The following is a 13,402-nucleotide window of genomic DNA, read 5'->3' as shown; positions in this document are numbered from 1 at the left end:
CCCCTCGAGCCCAAAGTGTTCGCAAATGCGAAAGCACTCGCATACTTACCACCCACAATTACTCCATTTTTCGTCTGATTGATTCGAGGGATGAACGATTAAAAAATCAATATAGTAGCACCTCTACGGCTGTTTAGCCTTGGATTCTTGGAAATGAAACCGAATGTAGTAGTTTGATTAGCAACTCTGTCTCAGCGAAATGACTACTCCTACCATTCTTCTCGACCTTTTCTGTAAATGTAGAACACTGTGCCAGGCAGCATGAATTTCATATCAAAAGACGCAGACAGAGCCCAACGATGTGGTTCACAAGAATCAAAATGACAAACTAATCCATCTCAATACTATCCTGCAAGCAATCATGCCTTGACCACAAAACCATAGATGTTGTTTGAAGCATTAATATCGCCCACACCTTGAACAGTGCGATACACTTTGCTACAACCACCCTGCGTATTAAAGAATTGGACAGTGCTGGCTCCCTGGGTTCCATGCCAGGCAATATTTGCGCCTCGCGGAATTAGGACAGTTTTACATCCCTGTGGTTTCGTACCTGACCACGTTTGTGATCCTGCTTGAAGTTTCCAACTGGAAGCGGTGCCTAAAGTGATGAGAAAGAGGGCGCAGGATGATAGCCTCATATTCACGGTTGGCAGACTAGAATTGGAAACGTTTGTATAGGAACAAAAGCTTCTCAATTTTCGATATGCTTACCTGGAGATGTATAATTGATAATGCTCAAGTTGTGGGATTGAAACTGGGGCTTCAACTTCAAGTTGAGGTTTGCGCAGAAACTTGATCAATGTTGAAGACGGACGCCTGGCGGGTACTAGTTGATTTATGTACACGAGGTCCTACTATTCACCCACGCTCATCGGCTGACGCAGAGCTGTATGGTCAGCCATACGAGTTCTAGCATAAATAAATCTACCGATGACGATTACTAGTTTCAAGAACAATGTAGCTCCAGACTGATCGATCCGTTCTATGAGAACCGTGGTTTACTAACAGCTGTAGTATAGCTACATGGGGGAGGTCGGCCGGCGGGCATGTTTGCTTGGTTCGACCCACTCTCGGATGCAGACCAATCAGATGATTGGCCTGGAGAGTGGCACCTAGCATAGCTCTCTCTCTCTTCTTCCCTTTTCCTCAACGTTGTTATTCGTTGTTCTTCGCACATTTCTCCATTCTAGTAGATCGTAGGCACATTATCACACAAACATCCCGCCGGCTGACCTCCTCCATATAGCTATACTACATCTATCCGGCCACCTCAGCATACAATACAGAACAAAAATACAAAAAAGAAAACCTAGTAACTAATTGAAGGTTTAGAGTAACAAACTCGGCGAATTTGAGTCGTTGGAGGACCTCGACACGAATGTGAAAGCTGAACTTGGTTGATTATGTCCAAGAGCCCAGCGTCTGAATGCTATGAACCGCTTTGAAGAATGAGAAGAATCGCCGCTCTATTAGTGTTTTTGTATTCGAAGTCCTTAATATACATGGTTCCAGCACTCACCGAGCTTCGTCGTCCGGTAATTTCACCAAAAATACGCTAACTAATACGGAGCAACTGAAGTTGGGGAAGTGAGAGGAAGTAGAGGCTCAGCTTTGTGGCGCAGACTTGATGTTGTCCACTATTAACTAATAGGAAGGTATAAGTTATCATATATAATACCGATTTCAGGGCCAATATTCCGCCTTCCCAAGAGATCCGACGAAATCGCCCTTGGACAGGCTTGCGTGCTTACTGCCTACTGCGGGGATAGAGCACAGCCTCTTTCAGCCTCGTCCACTTGGCTTCGATGTCCCCACTTTCTCTGTCCGGTCGGGCCGCACCCCATAGAAAAAAAACCCCGAAAACTAACCATTTTCAATTAGCTCGAACAATCTATCTAAAGGTCATAGAGCCTAAGAGGAAAGTTTTTCAGAAAGAAATATTTAACTGACCCTATAGGCTCAAGTCCTTGGGCTTTTCCCACGGGAATTGAGAGTTGGTGAAGTGCCCGTTCTTTGATGTCTGATAGTAAATTGGGCTCATCAAGCCCAATGTTTTTGCGATAGCAGCAGGTCGCATATCGAAGTTTTCATACACAACCTTTTCCAACTGCGCATCAGTCATTTTGCCTGTCCCATAAGTATCGATAAAGATACTCAGTGGCTCAGCAATGCCGATTGAATAAGATAGTTGGACCATGCAACGCTGTGCGAGACTGGCATGAGTAATGGACTTGGCAATCCACCGTGCCATGTATGCAGCAGAGCGGTCCACCTTTTCATGGTTAGCATTTGATCATGCCGAAGAAAAATTGTTGCAGTCTCACCTGACGATAGTCTTTTCCAGAAAAGGCACCGCCGCCGTGAGCTCCCCATCCCCCGTATGTGTCGACAACGATCTTTCGACCGGTGACGCCGGCGAACTTGCCCGATGGAGTCACTCCGACGTCTCCCGTCGGTTGAATCTTTTAATCGGTCAGCATATGAGCGCAATCTCTTCTTTCTGGGATACTGTACATAGTAGGCGGTATCATCGTCCAGATACTTTGCGGGGACGGCCTTGCAAATGACCTGATCAAAAATTTCCTGCCGCAGCTTTTCGACTGTCACATCTGGTGTGTGCTGTGCTGTGAGAACAATTGTGTGCACCCGCAATGGAACCGTCTCTCCATTGTTTTGTCTGATGTACTCAACCGTGACTTGGGTCTTAGTGTCTGGTCGCAACCAAGGCAGAGTCTTGTTCAAACGTGCGATTTTCATTTGTCGTGAAATACGATGAGACAGGTCAATCGTCAAAGGCCTGAGATATTTAGCGTGTTTTATTTTACAAGAGGCTCAAAGGAAAGATCTGGCTATCTTGAAACATACAGTCCTTGCGGTGTCTCGTTTGAGGCATAGCCAAAAATAATTCCTTGGTCGCCTGCGACGTCTGTCTCAGTCGGACTTGGAAAAAGAGATGGCGCAGCAGTGCCAGGAGCAGTTCGTCGCTCGACATAGTCCATTACCTTGCAAGTCTTGTAGTCGAGTTCCTGGTCTGGGCAGTCGTATCCAATATCCTGAAGGACCACGCGAACGATAGCTTCAATGTCGATTTGGGCTTGAGTGTCCAAGACGCCGAACACAATGACGAGACCAGGTCGAGCGGCAGTTTCGATAGCGACCTTGGAGAGAGGATCTTGTTTCAAACAGGCATCGAGAATGGCGTCCGCGATTTGATCACAGACTTTATCCGGGTGGCCTTCGCCGACAGACTCGGAAGTGAAGAGGAAGGTAGGTGTAGTGCTCTCAGTGGTGAGTAACATTGTGATAAGATATTTAGTTATGAGGTTAGAGGGAATGAAGGTGAGAGAAGAGGGCTTTCCAAAATAGTGCCGTCAAAGGGCGACTAAGTGCACCTTATATATTGAAGCATTTTGAGCTTTCAAGTTTGTCTTTTTGTACCGTAAAGAGCAATTGAAATACACATTAAGCCCCAGTTTCCGCTTTTGAGTTCGCAATACACGTCTGTAGTACGGGCAAGCCACCCCGCTAGTAATTTTTGTTCTGTGAAGTATCCATTCGGGGGCTCCACTCCCTTGCTTTAAAATGGTGTGACAACATTTGGCAATTGCAGGATCGTAGTTCATCAGATCCCGAGAATAAATCAAAAAGCTTGGGAAGATCTCCGCCCCACCTATTTTGATCTCGTAATAGATTGACCGGTCAAGCTGAGGAGCTGCACTTTGTCGCAAGCTGCAGCACTTATTGGCAAGCTGAAGCACTTAATCGGAAGCTGCAGCATTTATTCGCAAGCTGCTGGAGCTGGTCAAAGCTGACACGAGAAGGCATTGCTGTTTCGGCTTCTGGGAAGACATTGGCTTTTTTTTCAGTCCTCATCCTTTTACCAAGTTATCGTCAACATGACAGCAACCCACAATCGAGGGATCAATCGCCCTTCCAACCAGGCTGCCTGGATACTCACCCCCAAAGCCAAACCATTCATCGTCAAGGAGGCACCTTATCCCCTTCCCAGCCCAAACGAAGTCGTGGTAAAGAACTATGCTGTTGCAATTAACCCGTGCGACTACATGCTTCAAGATACTGCCTTCTTGGATTATATCACATATCCCAACATCTTCGGTGTCGATGTGGCAGGTGAAGTGGTGGAAGTTGGGTCGGATGTCCCAGATCTGACAGTTGGTCAGCGAGTGATCGGGTTTGACCTCACATAGCTCATTATCGCGTCAGACCCCGGCTGACTCCTCGTTATTTAGACATGCTTTTGGCATGGATAGTTCTCAGACTCGCCATGCCGGGTTTCAGCACTACACTGCTCTACTGTCGAGCTTGACGTGCCCACTACCAGCCGATATCTCGTTCGCCCAAGGCAGCGTTCTCCCATGTGCGCTGTCCACTGCCGCCGCTGGCCTATACCAAGAGGAGGACCTTCATCTCCAACTCCCGTGCCTCGATATCAAGCCAACTGGCAAAGCGCTCTTGATATGGGGCGGGGCGTCCAGTGTGGGCAGTTGTGCCATTCAACTGGCGAGATCATCAGGCTACGATGTTGTGACCACTGCCAGTCCTCAACACCATGAAAAATGCCTTCGCCTTGGTGCGTCCAAAGTATTCGATTATCGGAGCGACTCAGTGAGAAATGAAGTCATCCAGGCTCTGAGTGACACGCATGTTGTCGGCGTTTTGGACTCTATATCCAAGCAATCAACTGTACAGTTGTGCGTGGACATCGTGCATGCCTTGAATCTGAAGGTTAAAATTATTACGACAAATCCAGTGCCAGAAGTGACGCTCAAGGGCGTTGAGGCGAAAGCTGGTAGGTCCGCGACGGAACGTGCTTGATGAGTTTAACTGACTTTTAATCAGTGCTAGCCGGAACCATTGTCGAGAACAAGGTTTGCAAAGCCATTTACCGAGACTTTTTGCCCGAGGCATTAGAGAAAAAGGTTTTCCAACCCGCTCCAGAGCCGCTGTTGGTCGGCCATGGTTTGAAGTCAATTCAACTGGCACTGGGCAGAGTGCGAGAAGGCATGAGTGCCCAGAAGGCTGTAGTGTCATTGGGATGACTGTCAGACCATACTGTCGATACAGAATCCGTTAAACTACAAAAGCTCTATAGTAGGGCATTTTAATCTCCTGTTGCACCGTCAAGCGCTCTGGAAGTATGTATGTTTGGTATCAATTTCATGAATATATACAAAGCAAGCACTACTCTATAGTAATGAGCCCGAAAAATAAGAACAATGCGAAACAGTGTCTTCCTGGGTTGTGCGAGAAACGTAAACAAAACCTGTCCACAGCTCTGGTTGGGTATCCCAACAGAAATCTACCTCTATTGTCTTCAATATCTTTCCAATCCCTCGAAACTCTAGGGCCACATTTTATGGTATTGCGAAATAGATCACTGCTGGCCTATACCTAGGAATTCACGTGTTATTTGTCTTCTGGTTCTCATTACTTTGTATAAACCACCTTGCTTTGGAATGTTGTTGTTCTTACCGAGACATAGGCCGCGCATAGAATGCGCTTCAGCACCTGGCCACCCAGGGTACCTTGGATTCCCCGGAGAGTTCAAGTCTCACCATCGCACTGCTTGCCACTCATGCCACGCTTTCATGAATTTCCGACTCAAATATCACAACTTTCACGGATGACATCCGCGCTTCGGGAGGGGCGGAAGGCAAAAAAAGCACACCCTTCGCTAGCCTAAAATCTATGCATGTCCACGTCGCAGACTCGCATGCACATCTAACTTACATTTTGCGCAATTTGACAATTACCGGAAGGTGGCAACAACCAGCCACATCAATCGTCATTTCCGAATCGAGTGTGCGTGAGAATTATACGGCTCAGTTGTGGATGTGTTTTTTCGGTGGATCTTGGAGTTATGATCGGCTGTGAAGCTACGTAACTGAAGTTAGCCGCTCTAATCATTGCCAGAGACGACCCACTCGTTTTCCAGCTGTTCCGCCAATAATAGTTTCCACAGTTCAGGGACGGAGTATATATCCTGCTCTCAGGGGCTCGGAGTTACCTGAGAGACCAGAATGCGTTCAATGGCGCAACTTGGCTGGAACCCTGTGCCTAAAAATTGGATGGGGTTGGCGGGACGCAATGACCAACCATAGCGAATTGGTAGGCCCCTGCATAATAAAGTAGAACTCAATTAAATGTGCGATGCATCCCGCCCAGCCAATTGGACACGGGCGGCGAATCCGCGCTCCGGGTGAAGAGCCAGTATCCAAGATTTCTCTCCGATCGAAGTCGATCTTGCTCCATTCTTCGAACTTGTCACATGCACCGGCGCGCTCTGGTACCAAGATCCGATAGGTACACCAATTGGACCCTATCTGCATGTTCGACCAACTTGGCGGTTTCAAGCTAAGTTCAATGTTCGCGGCCAGAGAGATTGTTCCAATGCCCCGCTGCCATGCATAAGCAGCCCTGGCAGTGAGAAGTTACTGTAGTGGGGAAAGTCCCCGGCCTGTTAGGAATGACCCTTACCGTCGCGGAGTAATTATCTCCTTTTATTTCTTCCAGCTATATATCGCACGATTAGTTCTGAATACACACAACACACTTCTTACACTCCTTTGCTCGCGTTCTGCAATGCTGATTTCCTCGATTTCCCGCATTGGCCAGGGAAAGATACTGATGTTTTGCTGTAGGTTTTCTGACTAGTATTCCAATACAGGCCTATTTCCCCTCTTCAATACGTATGCACGATCAAATATATAACGTAATGATATTCAACCAAGCTGGGCTGGATTGCTTTCGAACAAGGAGAATCATATGCCGTACTACAGCAGATGCATGAACTTAATCTGAATACGCGGATCCGCAGTGGACAGACCCGCGGTTTTGGTATTTGCTCAGCTTGTTTGTTTTGTCACGTTGCTTTGATACATTGCTATGTAACAGTATGGCACAAAATGACATTGAAAAATACCTACATCAATTCATACTCCAGTCGAAATTTGGGTGGGTTGGACTGACAAGCAGAGTGCCGACAGGAGTAATGGTTTTTACACTTAGTAGATCCTAGAGAATCATATTGTTTCGGTGACTGTCCTTGCTGAATCCCGTCTGGGCTCATTTTCAGAGATGAATTGCTTGCGAAGATCTACAAGATCTGAGAGGGGTTAACAAGATTTTATATTTGATCAAAACCAAACTAACAGCAGACTACCAGACTAGCGTCAGTCTTTATAGAGTCGAGACTCAGTCCACTTCTCATTAAGTAAAGATCTGTGAGACCTCGACCAAACGCTGTTTACCCTCAAATTTGACCAAGAACTGAATATAAGGACACTTTCTGTTAAGCTGGGACTTCGTTCATCTCTCATTTACTAGAGACCCACGAACTCATCATACGCCAAGTGATCTTCCAAGACCTTTTCCGTAACTTGCACATCTTCAGTGGCACAATACTTTCCAATCTATCAAATTCCTCCTTCGATATAAGAGACAGTCTGTCTTTAAGCAATCCATCACCAAAGTACTTTCGATCAAGAAATGTCGAATAGATATTATTAAACATACAACTCTTTCTTGCGGCAAGACAGAACCAAAAGACTCCATTTTCTATAGACAGTGCCATCATCTTTGAGAGGCGCTGGGATTCATCCATTATCTGCATCTGAATCTGTTTGTCTTCGATAGACTGAAGAATATTTTTTTAAAAACAGTCGGAGGCGTGGAGTGTATCTATGTAAAAGATCAATCAAATCAGGCTCCTGAGATTCAGGTGCTTTAAACAGGAGCTACTATAGCGTAGTATAGGTAAATTGGAAAGGTACGGGATGTATATATTCCTATGTATACATTTGTGAAAACCTGAACCCAGACACGGTGATCGGATTACCCCAAAGTCAATCACACTTTATGGATATACTCCAGTGTGCATCTATGACTCATCATCCTTTCAGGTGATAAAAACAAATAATTCGCTCGAATCTAGATTTGTTAAACCTCATGCGTGAGCACTTCCAAACCCTGACCGTACGGAGCCTATCATACCCCTAGTTAACATGTCCCAAATCACCATGCCATGCTGCTTACTAGAGAACAGAAAGAATTCCAAGTTGAAAGTCAAAAATTTGGCCCAACTATCAACGATTATATACTGCTAGTTGGCCATAATGATAAGATATTCAAGTACAGTACACAAACTTGAAAAATTTCACACAGATTTCTTGTGAAGCCCCAGCAGCTTAGTATCATGTTTGATGTCTATAAAAACATATCAACTTGAAAGTGCTAGGTATGGATCTGGAGAGTTGGCCATGAACCTTTCGATTGAAGTGAGCATAATCTTATAGAAGAAGTACAGCCATTGTTATATACTAAATGGAGCGTGATGTGCTGCTAGGAATATTGACAGTCATCGTATGGTACTAGTAAACTAGTTTTATACACAGGCCAATGGCGATACTACCAAGAGACGTATATAGCCGTGTCATTTCGGCTTGGCGGTCTGCTTTAGAAGCGCGATCAGTCTTTCTGTAGTACGGTTTGCTGTTCCAATTGAGCGAGAAATTGTCTTTTGTTGTTCTATTTCGTCCGCTAAAAGCTTCAGCTCCGCTTCTCGTTGATTATGTTTTACCTCTTGATTATGTTTTACCTCTTGCTCTCTCTGTTCTGCCTCTCAATTCTCTTCTCTTTCTCTCCCTTCTATCAATTTCTGTTGCAACGCTTGGACCATCATAAGTAGTTCCGGTTCTAAGCCAAGATTCTGCGAAGATGCAGCTCTGCGATACTCTGAACGGTCCTGCGATCCGATAATGGACAGCTGAGACTCGTCCCCATCGACATCAACACTTAAGGAATCTCCGTCTATGTCCGGAACTTTTTCAAGTATTCGCATCAACCGGTCAATATGGATAGGCATAAATTCGCGGTCAAGATTCTACACGAAGCGATAACATATTCACCGGTCCTCTTTACTCCAAATTTTGGCTTGCACAACCGGCCACCGGTAGAATAACACTTTACCATCCTCGAATGCAGGATAGTAGGCGAATATGCGAAAGTCTTCAAGCTCATGTGATATGGAAAAGGGAAGAATTTTTCAATACAGCTCTTCCGTGTAGCCAGCTTAGCATAGGGAGACGACAGCCCATATTACAACGTATATACTGTGTATATTTTGTCGATCGGCAAATTTCTGCGGTCAGGTAGGGGATGTATATACTATCTTCCCGTGCCATATATAATAATTTCTCGTCCAGGTTTATTCTAATTTACGCCGTTGGCTTTCTGAAAAGGTCGATTACTGCAGACTTCGCAGGTGATCTAACTGCGGTTTCAGGCTATATATCGGCTTAGTATTAAGCTACGAATTATTGTACCTATTAATTATATCCTTTAGAGATTGGTTCCCTTGGATAAATTATTCTCAGCAGATGGTATGATAAGAGTGTGAAGGTCCACCAGTAGATGCGCTTCGGATCGACTCTGTAATGTATTATAGAAACTTGGATATGTTTGTCGTCAAACAATATACCGTGGGGGACTTCAATCGGTTGATGGAGAAGACACTCACAAAGCGCAATATCGTCAAGTATCAGGCCAGCTGGAGACTGTCGCATGAAACAGCCTTTTGTCGTAAGAATAGTGATGTAGTTGGTAGCTCCGTATACTGCTGACTTAATGTCCTGAGTCGAGCTGCTCTCGTTGTTCTTTAACGGACAAGTCCGAGCGCAACCACGATCCGTCGAGATCGAACGCGATAGGGATATTTTCGACGCCGGTTGGCTTATCTCCTCAATATCCTTAAGTTCCGATAACGCAGATATCTATTGATGCATTCCGTCTTCAAGCTCTGCGGTTGCATTCGTGAGGGACGTTGGTCTCGCTTATTGAGGCTTGATTGTATCGGGATTCTAAGCAGTCATTTAGAAGGCTATTGCGAGACGAGAAATGCAACTTACTCTGTTATCCAACTCAGGTCAAAATGGAAAGAGATATGGCTGTGTTTTGGAGGAATCCTGTTCTGTCTTTAATAGCTCTGGCTTTCTGCTCAAGCTTTCTCGTCGTCGCGCTTTTGCTGATCGCTCCTCACCATCCATACTACAGCCACGTAATTCGGACGGTGCTTCGCGTTTCATCTCCGCATATCACGATTGTCAATGTGACCAATCAGGAAGAACCATTATCTTCATCTGGCATCGGTAGACAGGAATAAACAGATGGGCTGGTTTCATCGGATGGGAGGAGTTGCGCATGTACCTAGTTTCGAGTGGTTAAGGGTGGTTGTTGAGAAAGAATTAACGCCCTTGGTATGATCTTATCGGGCCAGGTGGGACATGCACACCCACAATCAGCGGTTACTTGATGGACCACCACGCTCCAGGAACCAGAAAATCTACAGCGGTGTCAGGGTGGGCGGACAACACCCTGCCTCCGTGGCCCGTGGACATATTCTAACGACTTGATTCGGACAAAACGCACGGAGGCTCTTTGGCGCCACCCTGAGCACTCTAGATCGGACTTTACAGATGAGAATAATGGCAGACCTCAAATTTTTGTTCTGTCTTCCAACGAGATAGAGCTAGTTCTTGAAGACTAAGTCGCGATTATTTATATGATAGATCTCAGGAAGTATACCAACACCGATAAAGCTATTGTTTCCGGGTACCATCGCACATTCACTATTGCTCCTTTCCGTGCACCTGGAGCTCAGTTTCTATCTGTAGATCAGAGTCCGTTGACACATCTGCATTGTCTGTCGTATCATCTGGAACATAATTATGAACAACAATCCAAGTAGGAATCACACAAAGACCTATCAAAATCAATTATCAGTCGAGCTCTGGAGTTTTTAGCTTTCAAAATTCTGTTGGTACTACTCACCGAGAAGAATCGTGTTAACTGCCATGGGTACACGGCCACCATACCAGTCCCTAGTGTTTAGGCCGTACGATATAGCCTCGCCAAAGCTCATCTGACCTCGTAGGATGCCGGTCAGGCGAGTAAGTTCAGCAAGGTTATCTGTCATTTCACCGACGAGATAGTACAGCCAATTCTCTCCTGTCTGCTGCGCAAATTGCCACAGAAACATGGCGAAGGCTCCTTTGACAAAGCCCGGAGTATAAATATCAAGAGATGGCGGATTGGCAGTGTATTCTGACTGCACAATCCATGCATAAACCCAGGCAGCCAGGTGAACCACGATAACATAATAAAATCCATATTTGATCCGGGTCTTGCGATCGAACCTCTTCCAGTCCAACCACAATGCCAGGCTTTGGGATGCAAACACGGCAATCCAATCGACTAGGAATGCGATGAGAGCACGAGCACGAACGGTGAAATAGTAGGTTTCATAATTGCTGGAGTATTCGTTGAAGTAGATCGCCCAGAATACAGGGAGCAGCAAAATGACATTGCGCTTTTTGCAAGAACGCCATAGGGCCCGGAACTCTTCAGACCAAGATGACTCGACACGAAGTATCACGGCAGATCCGTCCCCGCGCTGCACTTTTTCGGGGGGTTAGGAGCAGAGCGACTGGGACTGCGAGGCATTGTAGCACGATGAACACGATATAAGTGGTATATCCTACGCTGCCAGAGCCGTTGGACTTGATATTCAGCGCCAGTACGATTGAGTTCCCAACGATCGGGCCCATTGTAGACCAAAGAACCCAGATGTTTATATACCGTGCTCTCTTCGCCGGCTCCGGGTAGCCAATAGCGATGGCTCCTTCCGTAGCCCAGTACAATCCCGCCGAGATTCCACACGCCGCCGAGCCGACCAAGACAAACCAGACGTTCCCGAAGCGATCATTGGTATATAAGCCAGCCGAGTACAGTGGATATCCAGTGGCGCCGAGGATAAGAGCCCATTTTAGACCGATCCGGTTAGCGATTGGTGCACCCAATAGGCAAAAAATGCCCATAAGGCCGAACACCAAGGCATTAGCCGCGTTGACCAAAAACGGTTTCTCTTCACCTCCCGCGCCGAGAGAGTTCATGGCATTCCATAGTCCAGGGGCAAGAAAGCCGACGCATCCAATCACACAAGCATTGAAAAGGGTTGTTCGATACCAAACTCGCTTGACAGGGTTCCCCCCCGCTGTTTCAACGTCGGTCTTGGTCGTCGCCATGGCTGAGTTCACAACAATTTCCAGCGTGCTGGACACAGAAAAAAAAAGTCTGATAAAAACCAGGGCGGTCTTAAGTCAACCCTTTTTGTATATGAACAATCCCGACCGGCCTATCACCGACAGCAAGCGAACGCAGCAGCAGAATCCATCCTTGATCTTTGGCTCGCCTCTCTCAAAAGCACGCCATAATGCGTGTACACTTCAGGACGGGTATGAACCAATGAGAATGGCAACGATCCATGCAGGATGGGATATCGAGCTTGACGGGAGAATTTAGTAGTGGTCGCTGCCCCGCTTTCTATTCGGTGATTCGCTGGTCATTGGAGCTAAGCCTTTTAATCTCGGCAAAATCCAATCCATCTCGCTAAGTTTCCGTTGCCGATCACGAGCTCAGTGCAACCAGTGGGGTGACCGTTAGGAAAAATTGCAACACTCAAAGGCAGATGAATATAACTCATGATCGATTTGGCTGGTCAGAAAAACTAGCAGAGGGGCAAAGGACGTGAAATGGAGAGGAGAGGAGGACAGCTTCGGTCGTGCCTTCGGCGCGGGATAATCTGTCAATCGGTGTGTAGCCGACGCGCATCCCAAGACGCGTTAATTTCGAAAATTGACCAATAGGACATGTTTCAAAGAAAAAAACGTCATCGTTGCGAAAAACAAAGCCAAAAGAGAGTAAGAAGATACAGAAACCCCTAAGCAATTTAGTTGCTGCTTATCGAATGTTCAGATATTGTGGCTTCAAAGTTCCTTGCGCTTCCTGGCGCCTGTTTCAGGCTGCAAGTCTAGCAGAAGGCGACTTACGGTGTTGGCCTTGTCGATCTCGGTACTAAGATCAACTAAGATATCAATGTAGCCCCATGGTTTCTGGGTCTGTGTATAGCTTGAAATAGTCGACGTTGAGCGGCAATGTTGGTAGAGACCAGCCATATACAAGTAGCAAGTCGGTTGTGAGCCCAGCTGTCAACTCTGATGTCTCCCCTACATTTGTAACTTTCAAGAAAGACCAAAAATTCAAAGCAGCATACAACATTCATATTTAAAGTTGGGTTCTAGCGCCCACGGTCTGGGCGTGGGCGGCTCGCGCCTTATTCAGCCGCTCTCAGGGCAACACGGGCAGATAGTACTCTAAAATGGGTTAAGTGTTAGATCATATCAATCGATTATTTCTTTAAGCTTAGTCTATGTATAAGGAAGCAACAAACAGCAAACTTGGAGACAACAAAATGCGGCAACAACTTGAATGTGTTTATATCCAGTTTCCAGAGTATATTAGTGAAACTGCGGTTTGAACTGGA

The 13,402-nt window shown here is 46.2% G+C and overlaps 4 protein-coding genes across 4 annotated transcripts; 1 reads left to right on the top strand and 3 right to left on the bottom strand.

Moving 5' to 3' along the window:
- Window positions 1-1,954: 1,954 nt before the first annotated feature.
- Window positions 1,955-3,302, bottom strand: N7478_011134 (methionine adenosyltransferase; the record flags this gene model as incomplete). Its single annotated transcript, XM_056927348.1, has 4 exons — window positions 1,955-2,275; window positions 2,328-2,465; window positions 2,518-2,800; window positions 2,869-3,302. 4 exons carry the CDS (start codon window positions 3,300-3,302, stop codon window positions 1,955-1,957), a joined length of 1,176 nt encoding a protein of 391 aa, XP_056774396.1.
- Window positions 3,303-3,899: 597 nt separating this feature from the next.
- Window positions 3,900-5,063, top strand: N7478_011133 (zinc-binding alcohol dehydrogenase family protein; the record flags this gene model as incomplete). The annotated part of the gene is made up of 3 exons (XM_056927347.1): window positions 3,900-4,195; window positions 4,254-4,813; window positions 4,864-5,063. The coding sequence occupies 3 exons, from the start codon at window positions 3,900-3,902 to the stop codon at window positions 5,061-5,063; spliced, it is 1,056 nt and encodes a 351-aa protein (XP_056774395.1).
- A 5,586-nt stretch (window positions 5,064-10,649) lies between these two features.
- N7478_011132 (DUF895 domain membrane protein) lies at window positions 10,650-12,104 on the bottom strand (the record flags this gene model as incomplete). Its single annotated transcript, XM_056927346.1, has 3 exons — window positions 10,650-10,783; window positions 10,852-11,473; window positions 11,532-12,104. 3 exons carry the CDS (start codon window positions 12,102-12,104, stop codon window positions 10,650-10,652), a joined length of 1,329 nt encoding a protein of 442 aa, XP_056774394.1.
- A 741-nt stretch (window positions 12,105-12,845) lies between these two features.
- N7478_011131 (uncharacterized protein) lies at window positions 12,846-13,034 on the bottom strand (the record flags this gene model as incomplete). The annotated part of the gene is made up of 1 exon (XM_056927345.1): window positions 12,846-13,034. The coding sequence occupies one exon, from the start codon at window positions 13,032-13,034 to the stop codon at window positions 12,846-12,848; it is 189 nt and encodes a 62-aa protein (XP_056774393.1).
- Window positions 13,035-13,402: the final 368 nt, after the last annotated feature.

Source organism: Penicillium angulare (genome assembly GCF_028827245.1).
Source record: "Penicillium angulare strain IBT 27051 chromosome Unknown utg000008l_segment0_segment0, whole genome shotgun sequence".
NCBI lineage: Eukaryota > Fungi > Ascomycota > Eurotiomycetes > Eurotiales > Aspergillaceae > Penicillium > Penicillium angulare.
The sequence above is the reverse complement of the archived record's forward strand: the minus strand, read 5'-3'. Positions and strand labels throughout refer to the sequence as shown.